A 27,798-nucleotide genomic window follows, 5' to 3' on the forward strand; every position below is an offset into this window, starting at 1 on the left:
CAGGAGGGACTAGTTTAGTCTGGGATTATGGTTGGCATGGAGTGTTGGACTGAACAGTCTGTCTCCGTGCTGTAGAACTCTTCCTGTATGTCAGAAGCTTTGAAGTTTATGGTCTCTTTCCAATGATATTTAAACATGGGGCTTCCTGTGGGGCATAAATAGAATTCATATGGACACGAAGGGCCCCACTTTGGGACTGCTTGAATTTTAACATTTCCAAATATCAAACATCTGCATGTTTTATCTCCATCACATATCCAGTTATTCTGCTTCACTCTCATCATATTCTTAAATGGCTTATCGATACAACATCTATTGGTTGCAAAACACTCAAGTCCGTCTGGAATTTGCTCTGTTGTCACACTTTTGTTTTAGCACTGTCTGAAGTTGGTCTGGTTTCTTTCCCCAGTCTCTCAAGTTTCTCCGAAACAAAATTATCTTGCTGCTGCAGTTATTTGTCTTTTCTACAACTTCAATGACCTCCAGCTTAAATACTGTCCTTTTTTTTAAAATCCAGGTCGGCTTCACAAAAAAAATGCAGAAATTTCAAAACTCAACTCAATATGATGGTATTCCACAAGGTTGGTTGTCACCAGACACTCTACAAATTGGTATGAAATCACAGAGGAAATGAATTTTTTTGTACTTTGTAACATGTATAGAATAATATTTTGACACAACAGTTGATCTTTTAAGATTAGATTACTTACAGTATAGTGGCCCAACAAGTCCACACCAACCCTCCGAAGAGCAACCCACCCAGACCCATTCCCCTACATTTACCCCTTCACCTAGCACTATGGGCAATTTAGCACAGCCAATTCACCTGACCTGCACATTTTTGGGCTGTGCTGTGGGAGGAAACCAGAGCACCCAGAGGAAACCCATGCAGACACGGGGAGAATGTGCAAACTCCACACAGCCAGTTGCCTGAGGTGGGAATTGAACCTGAGTTTCTGGCACTGAGGCAACAGTGCAAATCACTGTGCTGCCCCTGTGAAAATAAGAGTCAACTTTTCCACAACATATGGAAAATTCCAGATTTTTTGGCCAAATAGGGGGCTGACCTTTACCAGAAATTGACTTTTACTAGCGTACAATCGGTAAATATCATTCTTCCAGGTTACTAGATCATTATGATGCTAGTCAGAATTTAAATCACATCTCCACCAAGAGGTCATAAGTTTCCAGTTTTGAAATGGGGTCATGGTCCAAAAAGGTTGGGAGACCCTGCATGTATAAATGTTAAAACAGTTCCTTCTCGATCACAAAATCCAGAATTAAGCCCAGATAACCAATCCTGTATTGGGGACAATCTGGAACTGTAATTGAGCAATCAGCCAGACAAGACAGCAGTTGTGCTTTTCCTCTCCCTTTTATTTATAAGTTTTAAAATGTACACAAATAACAACCATATTAAATTGCATTGTAAATAACGTTAAATAGTGTCAGGAATAGAGAACTGTACATTAGACATTGATATGGAATAAGTCAGAGAGCACTTTTTTTTAGAAAAAGGGGCAGTGGGGAGGGCAGTTCAAAGCATTTAAACATTTCAGCCAAATTTCACATTTAGATGGGTTTCCTCGAGAGAGAGAGAGAGAGAGAGAGAGAGAGAGAGAGAGAGAGAGAGAGAGAGAGAGAGAGAGAGAGGGAAAGAGAAAGAAAGGAGAAAAAAGAGAGAGAGAGAGAGAGAGAGAGAGAGAGAGAGAGAGAGAGAGAGAAAAGGGAGAGAGAGAGAAAAAAAGAAAAGAGAGAGAGAGAGAGAAAAGAGGGAGAAAAGAGGAGCGTGAGCGAGCGAGAGAAAGAAAGAAAAAGAGCCACAATCCCCAAATAACACAGACAGAGAAACCTAGACATTATCGGCGGCAACACTCAACGGTCAAGTTACGCGAGATCCCCACTTGTTATTTTATTGAAAACATTTACCTCCTCTACCAACCCACCCACCCCCCACACACAAAATGTGTTCGCTCACCGCCAATAGCAGTCAGTATCATGTAAACACGTCAAGGATTTCTTCATTTAAAAAAAATCACTGATGGGTTTCTGGAGCTGAAACCCATAAGGTTATGCTGTGTTGCCTCCTGGGATCAGGTCAGACAAAAGCAACAACCACCACATTCTTCATACGGACTGAAACTGGAGTGAAAGCAACTGAACTGAGCTAGAAGTCTAAGGCCACTAATTGCCAAAATAGCCCCTTCCCTCCCAAATCTTGTCAATAGCCAAAATAAAAAACACACACACGCACATACATTCATAAGATAGTGTGCAATAAATACAATATACAACAGGAGTGGGGGCATGTTTTGCAATTATGTTCGACTGGACAAATGCTGGCACCCAATACATGAATAACACCGTGCGTGGTGCCAATCCTCAGCAGTATTGAACAGTAAGACAGCAGCAGCCGCCACTTTGGAAAAAACGAGGTCTGCTTTTCAATGCGACTTTGTTTTGTTCTCAAACTTCCGGCAACCATTAAATACAGGACTGGTCTTCCTCCTTAGTGTCAAGCAGTTAAGCAACAGGAATGACTGCTCATAGCTGACAAAAGCTCCATTTAAAATTTCAGACCTGGAACCTCCATCTCCAGGCTGTATTTAGATACAGTATTCAAAATGAAAAACAAAAAAGGACAGCAGAGTTTTAAAATGCAAAACAGCATAAAAACACAGCACTATCCAGTCAGTCATTCCGTAGGGAGAGAACTTCACCCAAAGTCCTGGTTTGGATTAAAACACCACCCTTCTTAGCAAAGGGACACCATTCAGATGGACAACCTAGTTTATAGTCCACATTATTAACGAAAGGATATGCTGACTGTTTGACATTGCCCTCCCCAATTATCCACCCTTTCTATTTGCACAAATTAAAACTATGTTACACTGTTCGACGTCAGTACTAAAGCAACAGTTTTCACTTTACAATCAAAAAAACTTGCTATTTACACAAATACAAAAAAATCTCAAAAGTTATTTATGAAATACCAATGTTAAAAAAATCCATGGGAAAATAACTTAAGAATCGTGTGTATTAAATATAAAACCGAAAGAGTCAAAGGGCATGTTAGCATTGGTGCACAGTTAATATCTCAAAAAAAAGTGATATTCAAGTTTACAGTACAGGAGGAAAAAAAATGAAATGCTATTCTATACTTTCACTGTGGGATAAAATGTTACCAGGTGTCAACTAATGAGTGCGAATTCTGAAGGGAGGTATCTGGGAGGGGGCAATAAATTATTTGCTGCTTCCAAACTGATGAGCATTACAAATGGACCCACCCATGTTTGGCTCCAATGTTTCAGACACCAGTTCCTGATGCACAATGGGCAGACACCCCTGATCCCCATACTCTGAAGCAACATTCCCCGACTTTCCAAGAGGGGTTGGGGAAGAAAGACACCCACCAGACCACCCTCTGTCCCAGGTTTGTATAAAAGTCCAATAAACGTCGACACTGGAAAAAGATTTCTTGGGAGCTGGTGGAAGAAAAAAAAAGAGACAATGTCTTTAACTCTGTTGTTCTTCCCCACCTCCCTTTCAGAGGAGGTCACTACGCGAGGGAACTGAATTCTAGTGCTACTTTCAGAGTAAATGCCTAAGATAGGTCCCCATGTCACAGTCGTTGTCCATGCCTAGAAGAGGTCTGTCAAAAATTAGGCAGGTGTGCAATTGATTTGCAAACTAGGGAAGGGTCACGTTTTGCTCTGCTTATATTCAAAATGTCTGACCCATTTCCTCAGATCAATCTCCTCCCTTTTTACCCCATTCTGTGGGATCATGGATACACTAATAATTTGGAAGGGGTTCTGGAAATCTTACCAATTCCTTGATACAAGAGGTAGTAGCACCAATCTATGTCCACAGGAACATCTTTTGAAAGACAACATTTGAGGCACATATCAGACCTCCCACACCTCTTGGTGCTTGGGAACAAAAAAAAAGTATATCTTGAGCCTTGCTCAACTGGGCATAAAGTCCCAAGGGAGCCTAGAGGTTTGGCTGAGCTTCCCTTAGCCTTTCTGGCTGCTGAATTTGCAAGAATTTCACTGAACACCTTTAGGAAAAAGACACACGCACAGAGCACACATACACAATAGTTATTCACACATTTACACCTGCATCAGAAACGTCCCCTTTAGCAATTGCCTGGGTCTAGTTATAGAGTTAAAATAAAAAAAATTGTAAACACATCAACACGCTTAAGCCAACAAATAATTCAGCACAATGATTTCTTTCCTCTGACCACTTAGGATCTTGCTCGAAGCAGTCACCTCTGCACTATCTCACCAGAAAGGTTCGACGGGCTGATGCTTTGGTGGGTATGCTCTGGCAAGTGCTTCCTCCCCACTGGCACCCACCCCTATACTATCCATTCCCTCCCACAAAAACATTCATAAACTTCAACACAGGATTTCTGACCAACGAAAAGAGGCTTATAAGCACGGTTGCACAATGTGGGGAAAAAGAATGAGGCAATTTTGCTGAATATTAACAAGCATAGGATCTGGGGAGCAGTCCACCTTTGGTCAGTGTCTGGCCATTTGGAACCAATCTGGAGCAGTGAAAGGAATCCAAGAGCTAACACTGCATTAACAGACCAAAGTATTACCTCAAACTTAGATATTTAGCCTTAAAAGCTCGACAGTGCCCTGTTGCAGTCTTCCCTTCCACTTTCCTTTAACATATACCTCCGAACGGTGCCACCGTTTGCTTGTACCTGGTTTTGAGGGATAGGAGAATGGTCCTTAAAGCTGCTGGGTTACCGGTGGTGGGGGGGAAATTAGCTATCTGACATCTTAAAAAAAAAGGGAGTTCTATTTAAAATTTCTCTCCCTACAAAGCAGTCTTTCAGATTTTGTGCAGTTCAGAAGCACTCAGATACTCCCTTTAAGTAGGCAAGTAGAGACCCCACATCCACCCAACACCAGCAGAGAGAAGCAGTCAGAGGAAATGACCATGATGTTTGAGAGGAAAAAAAAAGTCAAATTCACGACAGTTCCCCTTTACTAAAAAAATAAAACATTAATAAACACATTAATATAGAGTGCCAGTTTGCCATCCTTAAAACCTGCGTAGATCAATAGGTGGGGTTGGCAAACAGGAACGTGGCACTGAAATGTTATACCTGGATTAAAATACCCTCATCCAGATTTTCCGGCACACCCAGCCCCACCCCTGAAAATTTACCTTCCTTTTTAAAAGGAAACACGACAAACAGAACACTATAAAGCTTAAAAAAACCCGACAAAATAAATATATACATTCTTCAGAAATTAGCAGCCAAGGCGGTTCCATGCCACTGGTTTTGTCAACATTATATATACTATAATACATACACACACATATATATATAAAATATATATAGTTGACACACGAGGACAAGCAGATGTGATTGGACTCTCACTCTTTAATGAGTGTTTGCTGAGAGATTTCCCCCAATCCCTTCACAGAAATAGTGCTATTTAAAAAAAAATTGCTTTTTTAAAAAATATATGCAAGAGTTTAAAACGCAACGGTCTAGTCACCTTGCGTACAGATAAAAGACTAAATGATATTAATATCAGTATTACAGGATTGTGGAAAAAAAGGAGATTGAAATAGTTTTTTTCTTGAACACAGGAGGGTTAGATGGCTGAAAACAAATCCTTTATATACATGAATCCCAATGCGGTTATCTGAAAGGAACAATTCCATCACCGCTTTGACCACAGTGGCCCACAATTGCAGTACGAGGCATTGATGGCTAAGCTGCTTCTGGGTTAGGTCGCTAAATGGATGTGGTTGGGGGGGGGGGGGCGGGGGGGGGGGGTTGGGGGGTTAAGTATGAAAATGACCAGACTTGGCATCACCAGCACAGAGGCTACTGTGTGTCCAGAAAGGAGCTAGTCAACATCATTTTTTCAAAAAATAAAAGTGACTTGTTTTCTCTTTCCTTCACCTCCTACCATTAACTGTATTGCAGGAGGTGAGCACACACTCAGAAGGGGAGGGAGGGCGGTGTTTGAAAGGAGAAGTTTGGGGAAGAAATAGATAGGCAGCTTATTTATAACTGACAGGTGGGAAGCTCAAAGGCGTTGACTGTTTGGAGGTTGGGAGGCAGAACTTCTTTCCAGAACAGAGGAGAAATTACATCTGGGTTTTCTTCCAAGAAAACTTCCAAGCAAACGGGGAGTTGGGGGAAAAAAATGTATATAATAAATCTGAGGTGACTGACACAAGATCATTGAAAGCGTGCTCAGACTGAGACGGAGGAGTTTTGTCCTCTATTCTCGCACAAATGAAAGAGTGGGTGAATACGAGCCCTGTTCTGATATCCTCCCTGAAGGCTCCATCGCAGTGGTCAATGTTGGAGAAGTCGCTCCGTCATTGGCAGAAGTCAGCGAAGGAATCTGGATGGCAGGAGAAAGCAAATTCAGTGTTATTCGAACACCATCCCGATCAAAGCGCACCCCCAAAAGCATCATTCAAACCTCTGCCATCTGGGATAAGAACGAAATAGAAAAGGCTGGGGAAAAAAACAATTCAAGTCAGGCAGCAGCTGCAGAGAAACACAGCGTTATCATTCGCAGATATACCAGTCTCTAATCCTATCGTCACATTGAAAGACCGTTCCATAAATTCTACTCCCCATATCTAACATTCACACAGCTATTTTATGGCCTTCTGCCGAGGTCTTGACTCCTTCTCAATTAGCAGAGTGTGGACAGAGTTACATCCAGCAAGCACTAGTTCTGCATTATCATTGCGAGGTCACTCAGGGAGCTAAAGCCCTCTGCAATTGGCTGGTATACTTTAGTGATGCCAGCAAGTGGAAAAACAAAAACTAATCAAGGGCTAGATGAGAGTGGTGCTGGAAAAGCACAGCAGGTCAGGCAGCTTCCGAGGAACAGGGGTAAAAAAACATTAAAATTTTTTTTGTTTTAAAAAGCGACATTTCAGGCAAAAGCCCTTCTTGCCCGAAACGTCGATTTTCCTGCTCCACGGATGCTGCCTAACCTGCTGTGCTTTCCCACTACCCGAGAATCTGACCTCCAGCATCTGCAATCCTCACTTTTGCTAAAAACTAATCAAGGCCTAGCAACCACTAATGGAGGTGTAGGGGAGGATCATGTCTCCACTTCCAGTCGTGGAGGCGTCAGTGCTCGAAGAACAACTTGGGTGTAACCATTACCTCATGCTGAAGAGTCCTTTCCCTGCAATTCCCTACACAGACCTTCACTGACAGTTGGCATGAGAGATCACATGAGACAGCACATCAATGGAGATGGGAGCAGCTGTACCAGTGCTTTCTTTGGCAAGCAGTAATAGGGCAGCAAAGGTAGCCTTAATCTCAAGCAAAGATTTAGAAGATTAGTTCACTCTAAACCCCCTCCCCAGTCTTGGGGCTATGGTATCTGCAACAGTCAATAAAAATAATATTTCAGCAAGGAACCCACACTTCGAAGTGAAGAGGCAAGAAGGAAGTTCAGATTATATACAGCCTGTAGACATTAGAATTTAACACAATACACCATATTATTTGAGATGATATGTACCTGCTAAAGTTTAAAGGGGGAAGAGGAACTTCCAAGCTAATGGTCAATACACTTTAAATAATGTGCACTTAGCAATCCTTCTCAAAATATAACCAATACAAAAGATTGTCCGAAATCTCTCCAGCAAACAGCAACTGATGTTCTGGATGTAGGCTTGCTCACTGAGCTGGAAGGTTCATTTCTAGACATGTCACCACCATACCAGGTAACATCTTCAGTGAGCCTCCGGACGAAGCACTGCTGATGATTTCTGCTTTCTGTTTATAAGTGTAGGTAACGCTCAGCAGTACTCCATCTGGAGGCTCACTGAAGATGTTACCCAGCATGGTGACGAATCGTCTGAAAATGAGCTTTCTAGCTCAGCGAGCAAACCTACACCAAGAACGTCAATCTGAACTACAGGTCTTCTCAAAACTCACTAGGAAAAGATGCTACATTTATTGCTCATTTTAAACTGAAGTTTAGCAGGTTTCTTTTAATCAAAGATATGAAGGAATATGAGTCAAAGATGGAATTAGATCACAGATCAAGAGGCTGAAGGGTCTGCATTGCTAAAAGGAAGTCCTAACCACATCTGGAATTGGACATCAGGTAGCAAGGAACAAGTACTTGCAGTTACATATCAGGAGAGTCAGATGTACAGCACTGAACCAGATCCTTCAGTTCAACTTGTCTATGCCAACCAGATACCCTAAATTAAATCAGTCCCATTTGGCCCAGATCCCTCTAAACCCTTCCTATTCATATACCCATCCAGATGCCTTTTAAATTATCTAAGTGTACCAGGCTCCTTTGGTGCAGAACAAAAGATTAAATCCAAAACCTTCCAACGTTAATAGCTTACTAACAGCAGCGATGGACAAAAACCTCTAATATGTTGTACCTTAGGATTTTCAGTGCAACACCAAATATAAATTTGAAAATATGCAATTTGTCCCCAAGAGGTCACAGAATAGACCTTTCTGTCAAACTGCTCCAAAAAACCTCCAACACCATTTAGTCTCATCATATTCTCAATCTTCTATTTCTTTCACCCATACACTTCTCTAACTTCCCTGTAACTGCTCACTATTTGATACTATACCAAGTTAAGCCATCAGCACAAGTTTTTTTAAACTAAATGATGGAACCTCCTTACGTAACTTGTACAGAGTATAGGTAGGGAAAGCAGTGATGGAGTGGTAATGTTACTCAACCAACAATCCAGAACCCAGGCTGATTTTTTAGGAACGCGTTTGATTCCTCCCAGGGCACGTGTTGAAACTTGGAGTTCAATAAATAGCTGGATGGTCACATTGTTACCATTACTGATTGCTGTAAAAATCCACCGGCTTCACTAATGCCTTTTAAGGCAAGGAAATCTGTACTTACCTGGTCTGGTCTCAAAGCAGTGACTTGTGACTGCACTCAGACTGCAGAACCAACTGGGTGATGGGCATCAAGGGATGGACAAGGACCAACCTTGTCAGGGACACTCATTCCACACAAAGAAAAAAATAAACTTAATAGGGTAGGTTATGGCCACTCACCAAACTACCTGCTGGTCGAGGGACACTAGTCACTTTGCCAGATGTTCAAAGGGCATGCTGGTCTATAAAGAAAGTAAACAGATCATGAGTGTAATAATAACAACCCTCTTGAAAAGGAATATAAAAGCTCTGTACATGGAGAAGCGAACAATAAACAGGAATTTGCATCGCCTGTCAATTCATCAGTGAGTGACAAAACATTGCTCTTGTACTGGTGTTAGCCAGGTGACCCCCTCCTCCCCTTTCTCCACCCCCAATTGCTTAGTGCTGCTACCTTCACCTACAGGTTTGGCATCCTGTTCACTTGATACTGAAGTAACTTTGCATTCTCTACTCGTTGACTTACTTCTGAGTACCTCCCCTCCCCAGCAACACAAGACATCAGAAAATTAAGAGTTAAAGGGGTCACATTTTAATGCCCAGTTCTGGTGACATCTAGTTAAACATAGGAACTTGGAGTGGCCACCACTGACTTTCTGGTTGGGTGAAGGAACAGGAAGGCAAGCTGGGTTCTTACTGCCTGACAAACTGTACTAGAAACAACGGCGCTATTGGATTTTGATCAAGGAAGGAATCTGTTTCAGCTGCAAGATGGTAGCCACAGACACCAGGGAATTGGGCATAGATGGATGTCAATCAGTGTTCACCAGACCATCATGCAGCAGAGATCACGCAAACATCAATAAAATGTGCACACTTTCCATTTGGAGAACAATAGTTTGAAATGAAAAAAAAGTGGAGTTGTGTACTCATATGTGCTAATGTGTGTAAATGTGCAATAATGGATACACACACCCCAATCCAATTCAATTCAATACCTAGTTAAAGCAGTCAGGTTGTCCAGTGATAAAATTTCTGCCTTTTTATTACAGCAACTCTAAGATGGGCCAATAGAGGGCAGCAAAGAGCTGTAACGCTTCAATTGACTACCCAGGTCTCCGTGCACAGGCATTGACAATATGTATATAGTTATGAAACAGATCTATGCATTTGGTTAATTCACATTATGTTCCGTACTACAAAACAAAGTACACTTGTGCACACCTGAAGGGCATGAAATTGCAACAGAAGCACAGTTACTACAGATGCTGGAAATAAAAATAAAATTCTGGAAACATTCAGCATCTGCAGAGAGAAAGAGTTAAGGCTTGGTGTCTCTTATTAGTTGATACAAAAAGGTGACTAAACTGGAACATTAACAGTTTCTGCCCTCTGCACGGATGCTGTCTGACTCAAGTACTTGCAAGCATTTGCTGTTGCTATTAAAAAAAACTCTGTCCCTTAACTGACTCCTTGGCAGACCTTAAATTTTGATTCCAGAATAGGACCATTTTCACTTGACCAGAACAGTGGATCTGCTACAATTAGCCATATACACTAGGGCGAAGGTTTTTCAGAGTTAATGTGGCTATTCCTTCCTGAACAGGATCAAGCAGCGATGGCCACTTACTCATTGGCACCAGCACTCACCGTCACCTCTTAGTAAAGTTACTAGAGTGCTGGCGGACCACAGAGCTGCTCTCTTAATGAGGAGACAGAGACGTCTGGTGGTGGCTTACCCAGAGACAAACCACACTTCAGGCAGGGTAGAGAAGGCAGGGCCTTCACGGTCACTAAGGTAGTGTGGGAACTGAACGGATACTGTTGGCATCACTGCAACACAAACTAGCCAACTGAGATAACCATTAGCATAGTTACCAAGTGACACCAGAGTCCAGGGGAAGTCAACAACACTAATGATGAGAGCAACATAGCCAACCCTTTATCAAACAATAAAAATTGCAACAGCTTTTTGGTTGCTCCAGAGCCCCAGATTCTCTCATAGTGCTGTTACAGTTAACTCAATCAACATGCACCTTTTAAGCTTGTTGGTGTAGTTTGGAGCAATGGGTAGGGATGGTAGATCTTTTCATCTCATGGGTGACCAGGAACATCTCCCACTCTTAAAGGCCTGTCACTGTCACGTATGGGAAGGATTTGGAGATCAACACTCAACTTGTTTGGCCACTTATTGAATGTGTCTTCCTTGTTCATCGAGTCCCAGAGTGGGACATGAACCGGGACCCTCTGGCTCAGAGGCAGGGGTATTACAAGGACTTCCTTCTAATACGACTCAGAGTCTGAACTAGCTTTCGAGGCAAAGATCAGATAGGTCAATATTAATTGTCTTATCGCTAGCTGCTGTGGTGACGTGCTCGGTGCTTTAGTCAGCATGAGACTGGAAGATTAATTGTGCAAGCATAGCACACTTCCTATTAAAGAAAACAAACAAAGTTGGGATTTTGTCACGTTAAGCTACAACTTGGTTAGTTTTTCAGATGTTTTTAAAAAAGTGATATTAACAATTCAAATCAAATTGTGGTGGAAATCAAATTCCCTTTCTACATTTAGCCAGGCCTCCTGCCCACTAAAAGAACTATAACACCCTAATGCCTGTACTTCTAATAGGCTCTGATGGAAGTGCTAGACTCAAGATGGGACACTGATGTTGAATCGGTGTATTTCTCAAAATTTTCCCAAATTCCACCTCCCATCCAGCAAAGTCAATTAAAAACAGAAGCCAGGAGAGGGGGCTGGGAGAATTACACACAGATGAAGGGCAGTGAAAAGCCCACTTACCTGTGATGCAGAAATCCGTGAAGCATCTTGCCGTGCTGTGAGATCAGAGGAAGAAACGTTAGCGGGAGCGCCTCGATGTAACCTCATGCTCACTTTGCGCTCTCTCTCAGCCCGAGAGATTGGTCTCGGCGAGGTATTGGCTGCAACCAACAGGAAGAGAAAAGCAAAGCACTTTGTTAAACTGCCTTTTGTCACATAAGGAAGGGGGGGAAAAAAAAAGGTTTTCCGTTTTGCAACCAGACAACGATTGAGATTGTTTAACTGGAATGTTCAGCTTGGCTGATCCTGCAAGGTCGAAGTGGTACTGAGCCGACAGCCAAGAGGAAAGCTTTGAGGCCACTTCGTGGTTGTCTATATACAGTGGCTTTTCAAAACACAAAACTGCTCTGTTTCAAAACTCCCCCCAGAACTAAGCTTTCTACAGTCACTTGAAATGGCCTGATCAACAAACCTATTTCCTGTCCTTTCCTATGCAATCAAAAAGAATCTACCACATCGTCTTTTCATAAGCACTCAAAGTACAAGCCATGGGGACCGTGCACACAAGTGGAACCTTCAACACCAGTAAGAGTTGACAGCAAGCATGAGGGAGGAGGAGAAGAAGGGCTGCACTCAGGTTTTTAATCCCAATGACAACCGCGAGTGCATAAAATCTACCGACACTTTATGCTATAGTTTAGTGAGTGCTAACTGATCTCTCCGATAGAGAAGTGGGAACTCCTAGTTCAATTAAGAGCTGCTTCCCAACTGTAGTTCTATTTTACCAACAGCTGGGGGACCTTCCATTTTTTGGAATCCCTGGCTTACCATGTTGTTAAAATTGGATGACATTAACTGTGGTTATTGTGTGACCGAATCACTCTGAACCCCAATGGTTACTATCCTGATGCTGCTCAAGTCAGTGATCTTGGGTGAAGCCAGTTTTTTGATTGAAACAGTAAAAGTGCCCTTGCATTGATAAGGCTCCATGCTGTGTTTTTAAAAATCGCTCAGATTGAAAGCTGTGCTCTTGTAGAACTGCAGCGTTTCTTGACTTCTCATTCTTCTCAAAACATAAGAGTGTTGCACCAAGCATAAATTGTTTTTAGAAATGGAGTTAAATACGAAGGGTGTTATCAATATGCACAAAATGTTTTTTTGGATAGTTATCTGAAATTTGCTTTTAGATTTTGATCTTCAGGATTCCTGAAGAAGGGCTTATGCCCAAAACATCGAATCTCCTGTTCCTTGGATTCTGCCTGACCTGCTGCGCTTTTCCAGCAACACATTTTCAAGCTTTCTTCTCGACCTCAGCAGTTTGTTATTCATTCAGAACTGCATGACTTGTTTGTCTCTAACATTTTAGCACCACCAAACATGTAGCGTTTTCTTAACAGAACACTTCGAACCAGTTTACTAAGCAGTTTTGATTTACCACAGTATGACAATCTCTCAGTTGCAAGAGTTGCTGATTACTTTTGTTTTCCAACTGGACACACAACTAATGGAGCATGCTTGGCAGTGCCTTTGAACATTTGACTAAAGCTTCATTTGATTTATTTTTTAAGTAACCACAGTTAATGAAGTGCAGTTGGAGGACTTTGTGCCAGGGCCCAATGTTAACTGGTTGTTGACTAGCTGACCCATTGTATTTCCTCATTTGGCCTGTCAGTTTTATGGGCTTAAAAAGGATTACAATTTTTGTTTTCGTAAGTAATAGTATTTTGGAATCCGGAGAGGTGACGGGGGTTTGTATCATCAGTACGCAAGTCTCATATGTATGCTTGTTTGATAACTTCCATCAAACATGGCAGCCACACCCCACTATTCACTGGTCCAAGGTTAGGTTGTGTATTTTTCTTTTTTTAAAAAAAAAGAGGCCATTGCTCATTTGAAGCCAGTTTGTGTGAAATACGTTATTCTGTAACGTTATTGGTGGAATGCGAGACATTATCGACATGGAATCGGCTGCCTTCCCAAGTACAAAGTTTCCAAAGGCCACATTTGCTCTCCTGATCTCTTGCCTGCCCGAAAAGTGAAATTGTAATATCGATAAAGTTGCTCAGACAGCTAGAAACACGCATTTGTTTAAAACAAACTTATAATCAATGAAAAATAAGTGTGAAGAAATCATTCCATTGTTGAGGCTCAAACTGCCTCTGAGCACCATGTACTATTGCAGCTCATGCACCATTTCAATCACTGATACCTCTGTATGCTGTTTGTTAATGTATTTGTGTTTAGAAAAATAAATTATAAAAGCAAAAAGTAGTGGTTGCTTTGTCTTTTACAAGAGTGCTCATATGGACCTGCATATTCAGCAACATTCTATAGCACTTTGTAGAAAACAACTATGCTGACTGCAGTGATATCTTTATTAAACAATTTATGGTTTGGACCACTGGAACAGAAATGGTGGTGTGGGACACTGACATGATATAACTATAATAAAACTGGAGCAACACAGCATTTCTCTTCACCCTGTAGTTATTAAAATGCACATTAAGGCAATGTTTCGTGTGGTTTCCCTTGGAATAATCCTTTTGTCAACTAATAGTTTTGGCTACTGCAGATAAAAGTGAGCGATTTTCTTTTCCAGTGATTAGGAATGTTAAATAAATGTAATGGAAGTTTTGACTGACTTTCTTTGTAGGAGAATTAACTCAGTTGAAATCTTCAGGATTGAGAGGAATTGGTAGAATTGACCCTGCCACTTGTTCATTGATCTTTAATAGTAAATATATTTATAGTATGCTGCTCATTTTGTTTCATCTGTATGCTCTGCATGAATAAGGAGGACAGATTACCACTCCAGTTTATGCATTCCCTTGAGTTTGGAAGATTAGAGAGTTGTCCAATTGAAATGTTTAAAATGATGGAAAAATTTAAATCAGCTGAAAAAGATACTTGCTCAAAGTGGGGAATCTAGAACTATAGAGGCACTATTTTAAATCTGGAGCTGGGCCATTCAGGAATAAATTCAAGTATTACCTCACAAGGTAGTGGAAATCAGCATTTCTTTGCCTACAAGGCTATGGATACTTGGGTCTGTTCAAGTGTATTTGATGAAGAAAGTAAGCATCTTAATATAAATGGTGTCCAACATGAGCTCAGTTACTTACCAATCAGTTTTTTGTTTGCAATATAGAAACATGTCGGACTGAAATGATGTCTTGAACAATATGTTGATATAATTAATTACCTTGGTTGAGGGGATAAATATTGAACATTACAATCATGTGGAAGGACGTTGTGAAACTTGAAAGGGTTCAGAAAAGATTGACAAGGATGTTGTTATCAGGGTTGGAGGGTTTCAGCTACAATGAGAGCCTGGATAGGTTGGGGCTGTTTTCCCTAGAGTGTTGGAGGCTGTGGGGTGACCTTATAGAGGCATATAGAATCCTGAGGGGCACGAATAGGGTAAATGGACAAGGTCTTTTCTCGGGGATGGGGGAGTTGAGAACTAGAGGGCATAGGTTTAGGGCGAGAGGGGAAAGATATAACAGGGACCTAAGGATATGATTTGGAGATGCCAGTGTTGGACTAAAAATCACAGAACACCAGGTTATAGTCCAACAGATTTAATTGGAAGCACTAGCTTTCCTTCATCAGGTGGTGCAAAGAATCAGAATTCTGAAAGCTAGTGCTTCCAATTAAACCTGTGGGACCTAAGGGCAACTTTTTCACACAGAGTGGTGCGTGTATGGAATGAGCTGCCAGAGGAAGTGAAGGAGCCTGGTACAATTACAGCATTGAAGAGGCATCTGGATAGATATAGGAATAGGAACGGTTTAGGAGGCATACAGGCCATGTCCAGCAAATGGGACTAGAGTAGATTAGAATATCTGGTCAGCATGGACGAATTGGACCAAAAAGGTTCATTTCCGTGCTGTATATCTCTATGACGCATTGAGGACCAACCACTGCATCACTTATGGTATCAGAGTTTTGATGAACACAATGGTACTGTACTGCCCTTAGAACAGTATCCCTGAATGACACTTGCACAAAGGGTGTTTTTTCCTTTAAGGTGGAGGTGAAGAAAAATGTCCGCTCAACAAGGTGAGAATCCTGGAGAAGTGTTACCCAGAGAGCAGCAGAGCAGGGCTGAATATTTGAGGATACATTCTTGACAAATAAGAGCACAAAAGGAGATAGAGTAGGTGGAAAGTGAAGCCGAAGCCACAATCAGGGTTAAATACAACTGGCATGAGGGGTCAAATGGCCTGCTTTTGCTCTTAATATGCACATTCTTGAAGTTTTTAAATCAGTCATGGGATGAGGGCGCCTCTAAGTAAGCCAGAATGTATTGTCCATCCTTAAAATTACCAGAGGACAGTTAAGAGTCAACACATTGCTGTGGGTCAGGACTCACATGTAAGCCCAACCAGGTAAGGGTGGCAGTTTCTTTCCTTAAAAAAAAAGGACATTAGTGAACCAGATGGGTTTTCCCTGACAATCAACAATGGATTCATGATCATCAGATAATGCATTCCAGATTTTTATTGAATTCAAATTCCTCCATCGGTCTTGGCAGGATTCAAACCCAGGTCCCCAGAATTTCATACCACCAGGCCATGGCCTCCCCTTATCTACTACAATAGTGCTTTCAACTATATGATGCTGTTTTGAAATGATTCAACCAACTACTTAGGAGGGTCTGAATACCTAAACCTGTAACGTCTTTAAAAAGCAGCCCATAATATTGTTGTAGAAGTGAATTAAGAGAACACTGACCAGACTGCTGTGCTCTCGTCGCCTGAGTGGGCAGCACTGCATCTTGTCCGTTCCGTAACCGGTTACCCACTGCCCCAGCCCCCGTTCCCGGTGGGAGGGCTCTCGTTGCCGAACTGCGGGTCTGTACCACACGCTCTTCCCGTTCGTGATCTCTGCGCTCGCGCTCACTTTCCTCTGGAGTCCGCCCAGCACCCTGTAAAATCAGGGAAGGTGGTGTCAGTAAGCTCACCCCAGAGCGACTCCGCCATTTGTTTGGTGGTTACGAGTCAGCAGGAAGGAGGGATTGAGGGAATTAAAAGTATTATAAAATGGGGATAGCTAAATAGGAAACGTGGGGCGATTCTGGCTGACTGCAAAATCCAAGTCAAGCGCTTTGGCAAATGGGTTTTAAACAACCAATTCATTCAAATCTCTCAAAAGCAGTGGCCACAGTGCCTTCCACATCAAGACTGTTCAGGTGCATACCAATCTCAGGATCTTTAGTAATTAATTCCCTCTGCACCAAAATAGAACTGGATAATACCACAGTTCTTACTGTTTAACCACCACCACCTTGCTTTCCCACTCAGCATGGCGAACATCAGGGCCCAGGTCCTGGAAGAACCAGATATCTTGTGGGCTGTGCTAATCTGGTCCCTGGAACCACACACTTATGGTCAAATATGTGGCTGGTGTAATAAAGGAGGGAGGCAGTTAAAGCCATTAGTGGGAGAATTAAAACTGGACAGTTCAGTGGGAACTCTTATTTAAAAAAGGAGGGTGAAAAGGCATGCAAGACAAGACCAGGAAAAAAAAAGTTAAAAATGTTTCATATGCTGCAGGAGTGGCAATTGATGGGAGTGTACAGGGTGGCATTACTTGACAGGAAAACCATTTCGCAATAAATTGTCACGAGGTTAAAAAAAAACAAACAAATCCTTTGCGTAAGGAGAGGCAGAACTAAAGAATTTCATGCTGCAACTACTCAGACATATGACATGCCTGATTAACTAAAAATAAACAGCACAAATTGGTTGCCAGTGACCAACAAGAATGAGCTACTCGGGGGTCTGTTTGGGGTGGAAAATGAGTCTAGCTTCATTTGGATCGCAATGAATCAATGCCCTGAGAAATAAAAAAAAAATGGACTGCATTGAATTGATGTTCAAAGAGACCTAGGCAGTTTATATATTTGCTGCTTAAGTGACAAAGTTTTTCCATTTGCTTATTTATGCGAACTGCAGTACTTCAAAAACATACTTAGCTAAAGAAAGAGCTGCACTTGTGGAATGCCTCTCACGCCTGTGGAACAGCCAAGGCACTTGACAGCACCAACAAATTGCAGTCAGCATGGTCCTACAATATCAAGATTAGACTTTTTTTTAAAATGCAAGTGTGTTGTCAGCTAAGTTGGCCAGGACTCCACAGAGAATGTTTGCAATCTCCACACTGGAGTTTAGTTTAAAGTCTAATAGGTAAAGCTGCACTTCAGACAGTACAGCACCCTCTCAGTACATCTGATCTCTGGATCTAGATTTTGAACTCAATCGCCAAGGCAAGTGTGCTGCCCAAGCCACAGCCGACATGGTCAAGCAGGGATGCCTGAAGGATGCGATCAGTGCAGTGCAATGTAATTTTATTTTCTCACTTGGTGAGTAACTGGAGTTGCACGCAAAACAAATGCCTAAAAGTCTGAGAAGTGAGATGTTGCAACACGGAAGCACACTCGGATGGTGGTAATTTAAAGGAAAACATTTGAGGTGGTGGGCAAAGAAAATCCTGCTTCCAGCACCAAATTTTACAAGTTTAACACGCCTGCACTTACAAACTTCAGCATGTTCCAATCAAAGACGTAGTCGTATGAGAAGCCCTGTCGGTGGAATAAGTTCCTGAAAAGTTGTCGTAGGTACGAGTAATCGGGCTTGTCATCAAAACGCAAGGAGCGACAGAAGTTCAGGTAGGTAGAGAATTCAGCTAAGGGGGTAAGGGACGGGGGGAAATAAAAAGATTAGGATCACAGTAACACAGACCAATTAGCTGAGAAATACTGAGCAAAGCACATTTATAAACATGATATAAAAGAGATGACAAGCAATAATAGAGCAGGCAGGAGGGGCATATTGAGACAAGAAAACTGCACACAAGCTCCTAAGTTCTCTTCCATTTTTTCCAAAAGTGTGTAACAATTTATTTCAACTGAAAACTAACTGAACAAAAAAAAAAGTCAAGCAATGTAAGACAGACTTAAGGAACTACCATTTAAGGGGATCTGGAAAGGGAACAACAAACCGGACATAGAGCAGGAATTGCGACTTAGCAAGGTGAGGAATTGGAAATAAAGCAGCAGCACAGAAATCGAGACAAATTTTAATTAGCAGGAAGAAACAACTTAATCCTCAATTATCTTTCGCAGAATTTTCAACCAATTCCGATTTCTTTAAAAAGAGAACATAAGCTAGGAAAGGCTCTGAAAAAGACTTAAGTTAGTAAATGTAAATTTTGAAACACGTGATTGAGGAGACAGGAAAGGGTGGATGTTGAAAGGATGCTTGTTTTATGGGAATGACTAGGACTGGGGGACAGTTTAAAAAAAAAAGTGAAGGAAACTCATCTTTAAGACGATGAAAAAAGTTTTTTTTAATCCCCCTATCAGATGGTTACTCATCTGTGGAATTCTCTGTCACAGAGACAAGTGAAGGCTATATCTTTGAATTTTTTTTTAGAAGCCAAGTTGGATACATTCTTGATCAAGTAAAGAATCAACTGTAATAGAGTTGCCAGGAACTTTGATCCCAAGCAAATCAGGCATTATCTTACCAAGCGGAGAACAGACTCAAGGGCTGAATGGCCTACTCCTAATTCATATGCTCATAATCTTACAGCTGCAACATTTAAAACCAACGGAGTTTAAAGGCGTCCGTATGCTTCATAAACTATTTACTTAGAACTGCCCCATATCAATGCAAGAGGCCAGTGAAAGGGCAATTTAGGGTGGCTCAGCAGTTAACACTGTCACCTCACAGCACCAGGGTCCCAGGTTCGATTCCGGCCTCGGGTGACTGTTTGTGTGGAGTTTGCACATTCTCCCCGTGTCTGAATGGGTTTCCTCCGGGTGCTCCAGTTTCCTCCCATAGTCCATGCTAAATTGCCCATAGTGTTAGGTGCATTAGTCAGAGGGGAATGGGTCTAGGTGGGTTACTCTTCAGAGAGTCGGTGTTGACTTGAGGGGCCAAAAGGCCTGTTTCCACACTGTAAGGAAGCTAATCTAAATCTAATTTAATCTAATCTATTCCCATTCAGAAATTTGCTCGGCCAGAGTCAGACCCTGCAATTTTATTAGAACACTTCACAAAGTGACGTATTTTTTAAAAATCTAACATAATTTAAAGGATGCACCTATAGCTGTACTATACATCAGGATATTTGAAATTAGCTAACTGTATTTAAAAGCGGAGGCATGGCTGACATGAATAGAAACATCATCTACCAGAATGACAGTACACTGGTCAGAGGGCTCCATGTCAGCTCAGCAACGTCAGTGATGGACTCTGGGAATTTTATGCAACTTCAATTGTACAATCCAAGACTGAATGAGAAGTTAGTGATAAGACAACAGACACAATGTCATTCTGTCTTATGTTCAGCAGAATCCCATTAGGTGAAAAGTGGCCGACTCACTTACAGCAGACTTGGTATTAAATTCGGTGAACTGGCAAAATTGGCATCACAGTAAAGTCTCTGCCAGGGTGGGCCCACCTATCGAACAGCTCAGCAGCAGGTCTTAATAGCCAGACAACTTGAAATATAAAGTTACTCTAGACATAATGTAGGTGCTGCAGAATAACGGAGGGATAGGAGCCTGTGGGAAAGTGCTGCGGGGCCCCTCTGTATCCCCTCAAAAGAGAAATTTGCATTTGTGCGCAACCTTGGAACCAGTGTGGGTTTACTTCTGTACTACATTAAATGCATCAAAGCATCGACTCCATTATGTAGCATCCAGAGCCACTAGGCTAGAGGCACAAATGACTCATATGCAATGTGGAAGTGGAGAAGCCATGTTGGGACACTTGTGGGAGCAAGGACGGAGGAGGAGGCAATGCCAGAATATTGGGAGTGTGCACAGACACACAGATCACGAAGGTGAGATAGCTGCTCAGTGACCATACTGCAAATGTCAGACAGACAATGACAGAATAAGGACACAACTAGGTTTGTGCACAATGTTTTTTCTTGTTTGACTACCTCACCATCTAACTTCTATTGCAAAATGACAGCAGCTTAGCCATGGAATTGGAGGAATACTGAAGTCTATGTCATTAGGAAAGGGCAGGGCCACAAGAGAAATAATCCACGTGGCTCTTAAAACTAGGTACCGTCCCTACATAAACAGTTGCAACCACTTTGAACAGGAACCAGGGGAACTCACATGGATAGCTCTTGCACAGCACTTCAATTGGAGTTGACATCTTTTTCTCACTGATGCGCTCGTACTTCTGCCGTTTTGTTGCTGCTTTGAGTCCCTGCCATGGCAACGAGCCCAAGTTAAAATACATCAGGACGTAACCCAGTGACTCCAGGTCATCACGGCGACTTTGTTCTGTGGAGATTTTTTGTTATTTACAAGAGTCAGGAGCCAAGATTTACTTAGAATAACGAGCAGTGGCATTAAAAGGGATTATGTTGAAAACACCACCCCATTTATTTGTGAAAAGGCATCTCTCAATTCCAAATGTCAAAATATTTCTAAAGTAAATTTTCTCTTGTGCTGACAGAAGCCCTGTTAGGCAATCTGGCTTACTAGATCCTCAGTCCATACACACTGACATCACTGCTTCCCACACCGCCACCAGCACCCCACAATCCAAACAACCATTCTCTCCTGCTAGGTTTTCCAATTCTTAGGAGCCCTCTAGTGCCTTTTCTTCAGTAGGTACTACTTAGGTCAGAGTGACCACTTGCTCACCAATGCCCAGATGAGTGTTGATGGAGGCATATCGCGCTGTGCCGGTCAGATTCTTGTTTTCCCGGTATGGGATATGTTGGTGAGTCCGTGCATCACGGTACTTCTTGGCCAAGCCAAAGTCAATGATATAAACCAGATTGCCCTTCTTGCCCAAGCCCATGAGGAAGTTGTCTGGTTTAACGTCACGATGGATGAAGTTTTTGGAATGAATGTACTCAATTCGACTGATCTGAGAAAAATAATTAAGTCGTGAGTACAAGGGATCACAAATCAAGGATGCAGCAATCTGCTCCTTCAAAAATGGTTAACACATTAGCTTACAAGGATTCACCAACTTCACCTCAGTTTGCTTCTCGCGACAGACATCCTTTTAAAAGTTATTTAAGATCTCAAACCTCTCCATTTCCTGTAAGCTGACATTTTCCCCCATTATTAATTCTGCCAGGTAACTAAGGAGCAACTCCACACTTTAAGATTCAGAATGGTTCTCTTTAAAAGATGAGGGCTTTCGCATTAAAAGGAGGGCAAGTATAACTTCAGACCCTTATTTGCCAAGGGACAGGAGTAACTGGGAAAGGGGTTTAGTATCAGAGGGTTGAAGGGCAAAAGCAGACATTTAAGAAAATATTTAATGATCCACAGCAAAGATATATCCCAGTGAGAAAGGAGAACTGTAGGAAAGGGATAAGCCAATCAGGGTTAATTAAGCAAGTTCATAATAGCATCAAACTGAAAGAGAAAATATACAAATGTGCAAAGATTTAGTAGTAAGAAATAGGATTGGGAAAGTTTTTAAAACATACAAAAAAAGAAGATAAATTTAGGAGAAATTAGAATGTAACATCCAGATAGATAGTGAGAACTTGCTTAAAAACATATGAAAAGGAAAGATGCTCAAGGAACACAGGCCCTTTTGAGAACGAGGCTGACATAATGATGGAGAACCAAGAAATGGCATAGGAGTTAAGAAAATACATTGCATCAGTCTCTCCAGTAGAAGACACTAACAGCATTTCAAAATCACTAGATCATTAGGGGGGAGGGAGAAAAGAGAAGAGGAAGAGGAAATGAATTAAATAAATACCAATTACAGAAAAAAAAAGTGACACAGAAAAGTAGTAGGGCTAAAGATCATACAATCCCCAGGCACAATGGAATGCATCCAAGGATATTAAAAGAAGGAGCTAGAGCTAGTGGATGCACTGGTAGTAACCTCTCAATTACTCCTGGATTAAGGAAAAACCTCAGGATCGGAAAACTGTCAATGTAACATTACCCTTTTTAAAAAATAAAGACAGAAAACAAATTATGCTAACAGGCCTGAAGTTACCTATCATCCTGCTATTGGGAAAATGCTGCATCTATTATGAAAGGCATAATAGCATCATGAATGTGAAAAAACCATACCCTAACAAACTTAAGAATATTTTGGTGGGTAGAGTTAGGATAGTCAAAAAGGTGAAGCAACAGATGCAATGCATTTGGGTTTTCAGCAGACATTTTAGATACTACCTATTAGGCTATTCAAATGAACCCCCATGGTTTTGGGAGTACTACATGTGCTTAAAAAGAAAATTAGTTAACTAATAATCAAGTTGGAATAAGGGGGCATTTTCAGGATGACATCTAATTAGTGGAGGGTTACAATTACTTGCAATACATATTAATGGAAAAATGAATGTACTAAGTTTGCGGATAATACAGAAATAAGTCGGAAGGCCAGTGATGAGGATAACCTCAACCTGCAAAGGGATTATGTATAAAACACGAGTACGCAAAAGCTTGACCGACAAACTAGAAATGTGGGAAAATAAAAATTATACACATCAGCAGCAAGAATAAAAAGGAACCGAATATTGTTTACATGGAGGATGACTGCAGAAGGTTACACCACAGAAGGATTTGGGAGTCCACATGCCTAAGTCTCAAAAAGGTTCAGCAGGCAATACAGAAGGAAAATGGAATGTTTCAAATAAGGGAGTTTTCCTAAAACTTTAAGGTATCGTCAAACCACAACTGGAATCCTGCAAAGCTCTGGGTCTCTTATCTAAAGAAAGATACACTGGTTGGCGGGGAGTGGGGGGTGGAATGTGCTCATTAGACTGATGTCATTGGAGCTCAGAAGACAGTAAGAGATGACATTTCTCAAGCATACAAGAATCTTAGGTGACTTGAAAGGTTAGATTCAGAAAGGTTGTTTCCCCTTATAGGAGTCTATACCCAGAGGGGATTATCTCAGAATAAGGGATTGGCCATTTAAGAGAGTTGAGGAGGAACTGTTTTCTCTCAGAAGGGTGGGAATCTGTGGTATTCTTTACTGAAGGATGGGTTGTTAAATATACTCAAGGCCGAGACGGAGATTCTCCAATCAAAGAGAATCGAGGACTATGAAGAGGAAGCAGGAAAGTGGGGTTGAGGATTGTCAGACTGAAAATGTGTTGCTGGAAAAGCGCAGCAGGTTAGGCAGCATCCAAGGAGCAGGAGAATCAACGTTTCGGGCATGAGTCCTTCTTCAGGAAAGAAGGGCTCATTCCCGAAACGTCGATTCTCCTGCTGCTAGGATGCTGCCTGACCTGCTGCGCTTTTCCAGCAACACTTTCAGCTCTGATCTCCAGCATCTGCAGTCCTCACTTTCTCCTTGAGGATTGTCAGCTCAGCAACGACCTTTCTGAAAGGGCAAAGCTGGGCCATGGACAACATGACTTTACAGACTTTAGCTATTAGAATTAAAATTCTGAATGAAGAGTGTATCTACTGTTTTCACTTTCCTTGCATTCCATCCTCTATTGTTCTAGAGTATCATTTCTAAACTTGGACATTTGAGTTATAGTGTGAAATGACAGTGCCTGTTGGTCATTCCAATATCAAGGAACAAGCAATGACTTTGTATTTATATAACACCTTTAATGAGATACTTCTATCACAAAATAAAAACAAAAAGAACAATAGATGTTGGAAATCAAATAAAAACAGAAACTGGAGAAACTCAATAGGTCTGGCAGAACGTGTCAGAAGAACGCAGAGCTAACATTTCGAATCCAGGGACTCTTCAGAACTCTTTTTTTTGTCCCCTGATAAGGAGTCACTGGATTTGAAACATCAACACTGCTTTCTTCCAACAGATGCTGCCAGACATGCTGAGTTTCTCCAGCAGTTTCTGGGGTTTTAAAACCATATAAATCATAAGGTGCTTTATAAAAGCAGAGACATTTTACACTGAACTACTAGAGGTGGGTAAAGACAAGGGGAGTGAGAGAATTCCAGAACGTGGTGCCAAGGCATGGAAAGACTGTTGAAGAAAGTAATTAAAGTCAGGATGCACAAGATTCCAGAATTGACATCTTAAAAAAAAGAGAGGACTGCACAGCCAAGGATGGTTACAAATGTAGGAAGGCAAATGTACATAAAAGGGTTTTAATTAAACGGATGAAAATGTTTATTAAAAAAAAGTGTTGCTGGGTCAAAAGCCAACTTGCTTGAGCAAGGATAAGAGTGACACGCGTATGGATCCACTTCAGAGTCAAGATACAGGCATCAGGAGAAAGATGAGTGTGTCAGCGGTTACACAACCCCAATGCTCTCAACCCTCTTCCCACTTGTAAAACCCTGAAAATCCATACCATCTGGTCTGCAAGGAGGAGCACAGTCTTCAGACTGAACTTGCGGGAGCAGAAGTTGAAGAGGTCTTCGAGACTAGGACCCAGCAGCTCCATCACCATCACGTTGTAATCTCCTTCAGCACCACACCATTTAATCGAGGGAATCCCAACTGCAGACAGAACCCAACAACATATCAGGTCACCATCAGACACACAACAGTCGCAAAGTGAGTAGTGATTTTTAAAAAATCACATTCAATGAAGTCGCACAATTACCAGCTGGTGGAACAGAGCTCCTCTCAGAACATCCCAACAATACAGCATGCACATAGGAGAGAACCAAAATGCCAAAAGATGTTGTTGCTGCGTATAGAAAATTCTCACTCTAATAAACGGACATTCAGAACCCATTGCAATTAAAATTCAGTTCTGTGCATCTGTGTAAAAATTCCAGACCAGATGATGTAATCATGGCAGCTGCACCACTGCAGTACGCTTTTGCTACATCTTAAAAAAACACATTTATAACACATGCCTGGGCACGTGGGGCTTCGAGCAGGAAATGACGTTTAAATGTTTGGATCAGAAAACCCTACTAAACCAGCAGCTCGGTAGAAATCTCAATGTTTCATTGCCTCATGATGACAGCTCAAAAGAAAAAATATATTAAATCCCAGGTTTAATTTATAGTAATCCGACAAGCTGATAATTTGGAACAGCTAATGTGGAGTCAATTGTTACAATATGCATGCTTGGAACAGCTGTGGCTTCTGTCTATGATTTAAAGATCATATTTAGCCGAGCAAAGTAATACAGAATTGGATTAAAACCTCTACACATGTGCATTTCCACACCACACTTAATTACTGAATCTTAGACAAAGATATATATCTGCACAAATTTGGAGGCATATTTGGTTGACTGGATGTATCATTCTTGGTGGAAACTTTAATACTTTATAGCAACATTGTTTAAATAGCCTCACTGGGTCCATTTAGTGTAGTGTACTGAAAAATAATTTTAAATCTAGAAACACAAGTTAGAGGCAGAAAAAGTCACCTTGCCTTTGATAGCCATCCAGTGATATAGAAGTGGCCGACTGTGGAATCCAGGTTTGGACGATTGTTGGTAGTCAAAGTCCGAAGTCACACAACATCAAGTTAAAGCCCAACAGGTTTATTTAAAATCACGTTTTTGGAGTGCTGTTCCTTTAGCAGAAGCAATGCTCTGAAAGCTTGTGATTTTAAATAAATCTGTTGGACTATAACCTGGTGTCATGTGCCTTCTAACCTTTATGTCCCACCTCCCCCCACCCCCCGCCAATCTAACACTGGCATCTCTACATCATGGCTGTCATTGGTAGGAAAAAAGTGCCTGACTGCAAGTAGGGAAAGCAAGGCCAAATTCTCATGAAGAACGGTGATGTAATTGCAGCATTGTTAGCTTTTACTAACAAGAGATGGCAGCAGAAAATGCCACACATATACACACCTCTGCTCACCCATCAGCTCAAAACCTTCAGTATAACAGCAGACCAGCCAACAATAATACCTAGATGAGTTTTTTTTTGCCATACAATTAAGATTACTCTGAACAATTGAAAGAAACACAAACAGCACATTGACCTCATTCCTGTTGCATTAAATCTCTCAACAGATACACGATAGACCTGGAAGAGACATGCTCATATCACCAAATCATGGTATATGATGTAATGCTATAAAAAAGGTCTCAAATCTCTACCTTAAAAATTCTTCTTACAGCATGACATGCTGAAGGAAGCATGCTGCAGTATTTAGCTTGAACCCTAACATGAAAGTGCCTGCAACTGTAGTGTGCCTATTTAGATATTAGGTAGAGTAACAAAGGTTCACTGAATTGTTCAGTACTGAAATATTCTTGTCTCATATGGAAGCCTAAGGAACTAACAGAAGTATTCCATCACAATAGTTGCAGATCAGCTACCACAACTCCAACTTCTGCATTCCATTCCAGTCCTATCATACTGTTCTGTACTATACTCCCTGTTCCTTGCCAAGCCTCTGGACACAAACATTTCTTGCTGTACTTCCCTTAAAATATAGTTCTGCAAGACACTTTGACTTCTTGTGAAACATACTTTGAAAAATGTTGCAATACTTGGATTGAGGAAGAGTTGAGAGAGAATCTACTTGTTACTCAATATCAGGTCCCATTCCCTGGGAAAACCAACTTTCACTCTGTCCAGCACAAAACAAGTTAATAAATTCTGGAAACATAGCACACTTAAGTAGCGTTTACACAAGAATTTCAATTAAACTCTAAAAATAAGGGGAAGTGGGAGGGGTGGCGAGGGAGAAAACAAGAGAACAAATTCTTAAACACAACACATGAGCAACAATAGATTGCGAACTTAGCATCTGAAAGATCAGACTTCAAGAGGGCTCCTTTCAATTCTGAAACCTCAATACATTTTCTAAGGCTGACTGGTTTGTTGTGCACTCTAGCATGTTATTTATATTGGTGAGGATTGCACATGCTCTGGTAGAATCTAGTACCACCACCTCATTTTCCTCCTTCATTTGAATGTGGTTAGATCTATTGCAGGAAGAGGAAAGCAAACCAATTTCTTAAAATTCCAGTTCTAATGCAAGCAAATCTATTCCAAATAGAGAGAGAAAAAAATAATCACCAAATAGTAAAATAACTAAACACTGCAGTTGCACTTGGAACTAAAACATTTACAAATGGACGTGGTAACTTACACTTGAGCACAGAAACAAGTCAGATTGAATGAGCCACAGTGTTCATGCTCTACATGCACCTGCTCCCACCCCATCAAGTGGAACCACAGGAGGAAAGGAATATAA

At 41.4% G+C, this 27,798-nt stretch overlaps 1 protein-coding gene across 2 annotated transcripts in view; it reads right to left on the minus strand.

Moving 5' to 3' along the window:
* Positions 1–1,365: 1,365 nt before the first annotated feature.
* Positions 1,366–27,798, minus strand: part of LOC132831483 (casein kinase I) — a 50,996-nt gene continuing 24,563 nt past the window's right edge. For both annotated transcript variants that reach the window (XM_060849647.1, XM_060849646.1), the window contains exons 4-11: positions 24,971–25,119; positions 21,351–21,579; positions 20,814–20,984; positions 18,213–18,361; positions 16,409–16,601; positions 11,693–11,832; positions 9,074–9,135; positions 1,366–6,398 (exon numbers count right to left, since the gene is read on the minus strand). In XM_060849647.1, the coding sequence (XP_060705630.1) occupies positions 9,103–9,135; positions 11,693–11,832; positions 16,409–16,601; positions 18,213–18,361; positions 20,814–20,984; positions 21,351–21,579; positions 24,971–25,119 (1,064 nt within the window). In that variant the 3' untranslated portion in view covers positions 1,366–6,398; positions 9,074–9,102. The remainder of the gene's footprint in view (positions 6,399–9,073; positions 9,136–11,692; positions 11,833–16,408; positions 16,602–18,212; positions 18,362–20,813; positions 20,985–21,350; positions 21,580–24,970; positions 25,120–27,798) is intronic.

The sequence above is a fragment of the Hemiscyllium ocellatum genome, chromosome 33 (genome assembly GCF_020745735.1).
Source record: "Hemiscyllium ocellatum isolate sHemOce1 chromosome 33, sHemOce1.pat.X.cur, whole genome shotgun sequence".
In the NCBI taxonomy this organism is placed as follows: Eukaryota; Metazoa; Chordata; class Chondrichthyes; order Orectolobiformes; family Hemiscylliidae; genus Hemiscyllium; species Hemiscyllium ocellatum.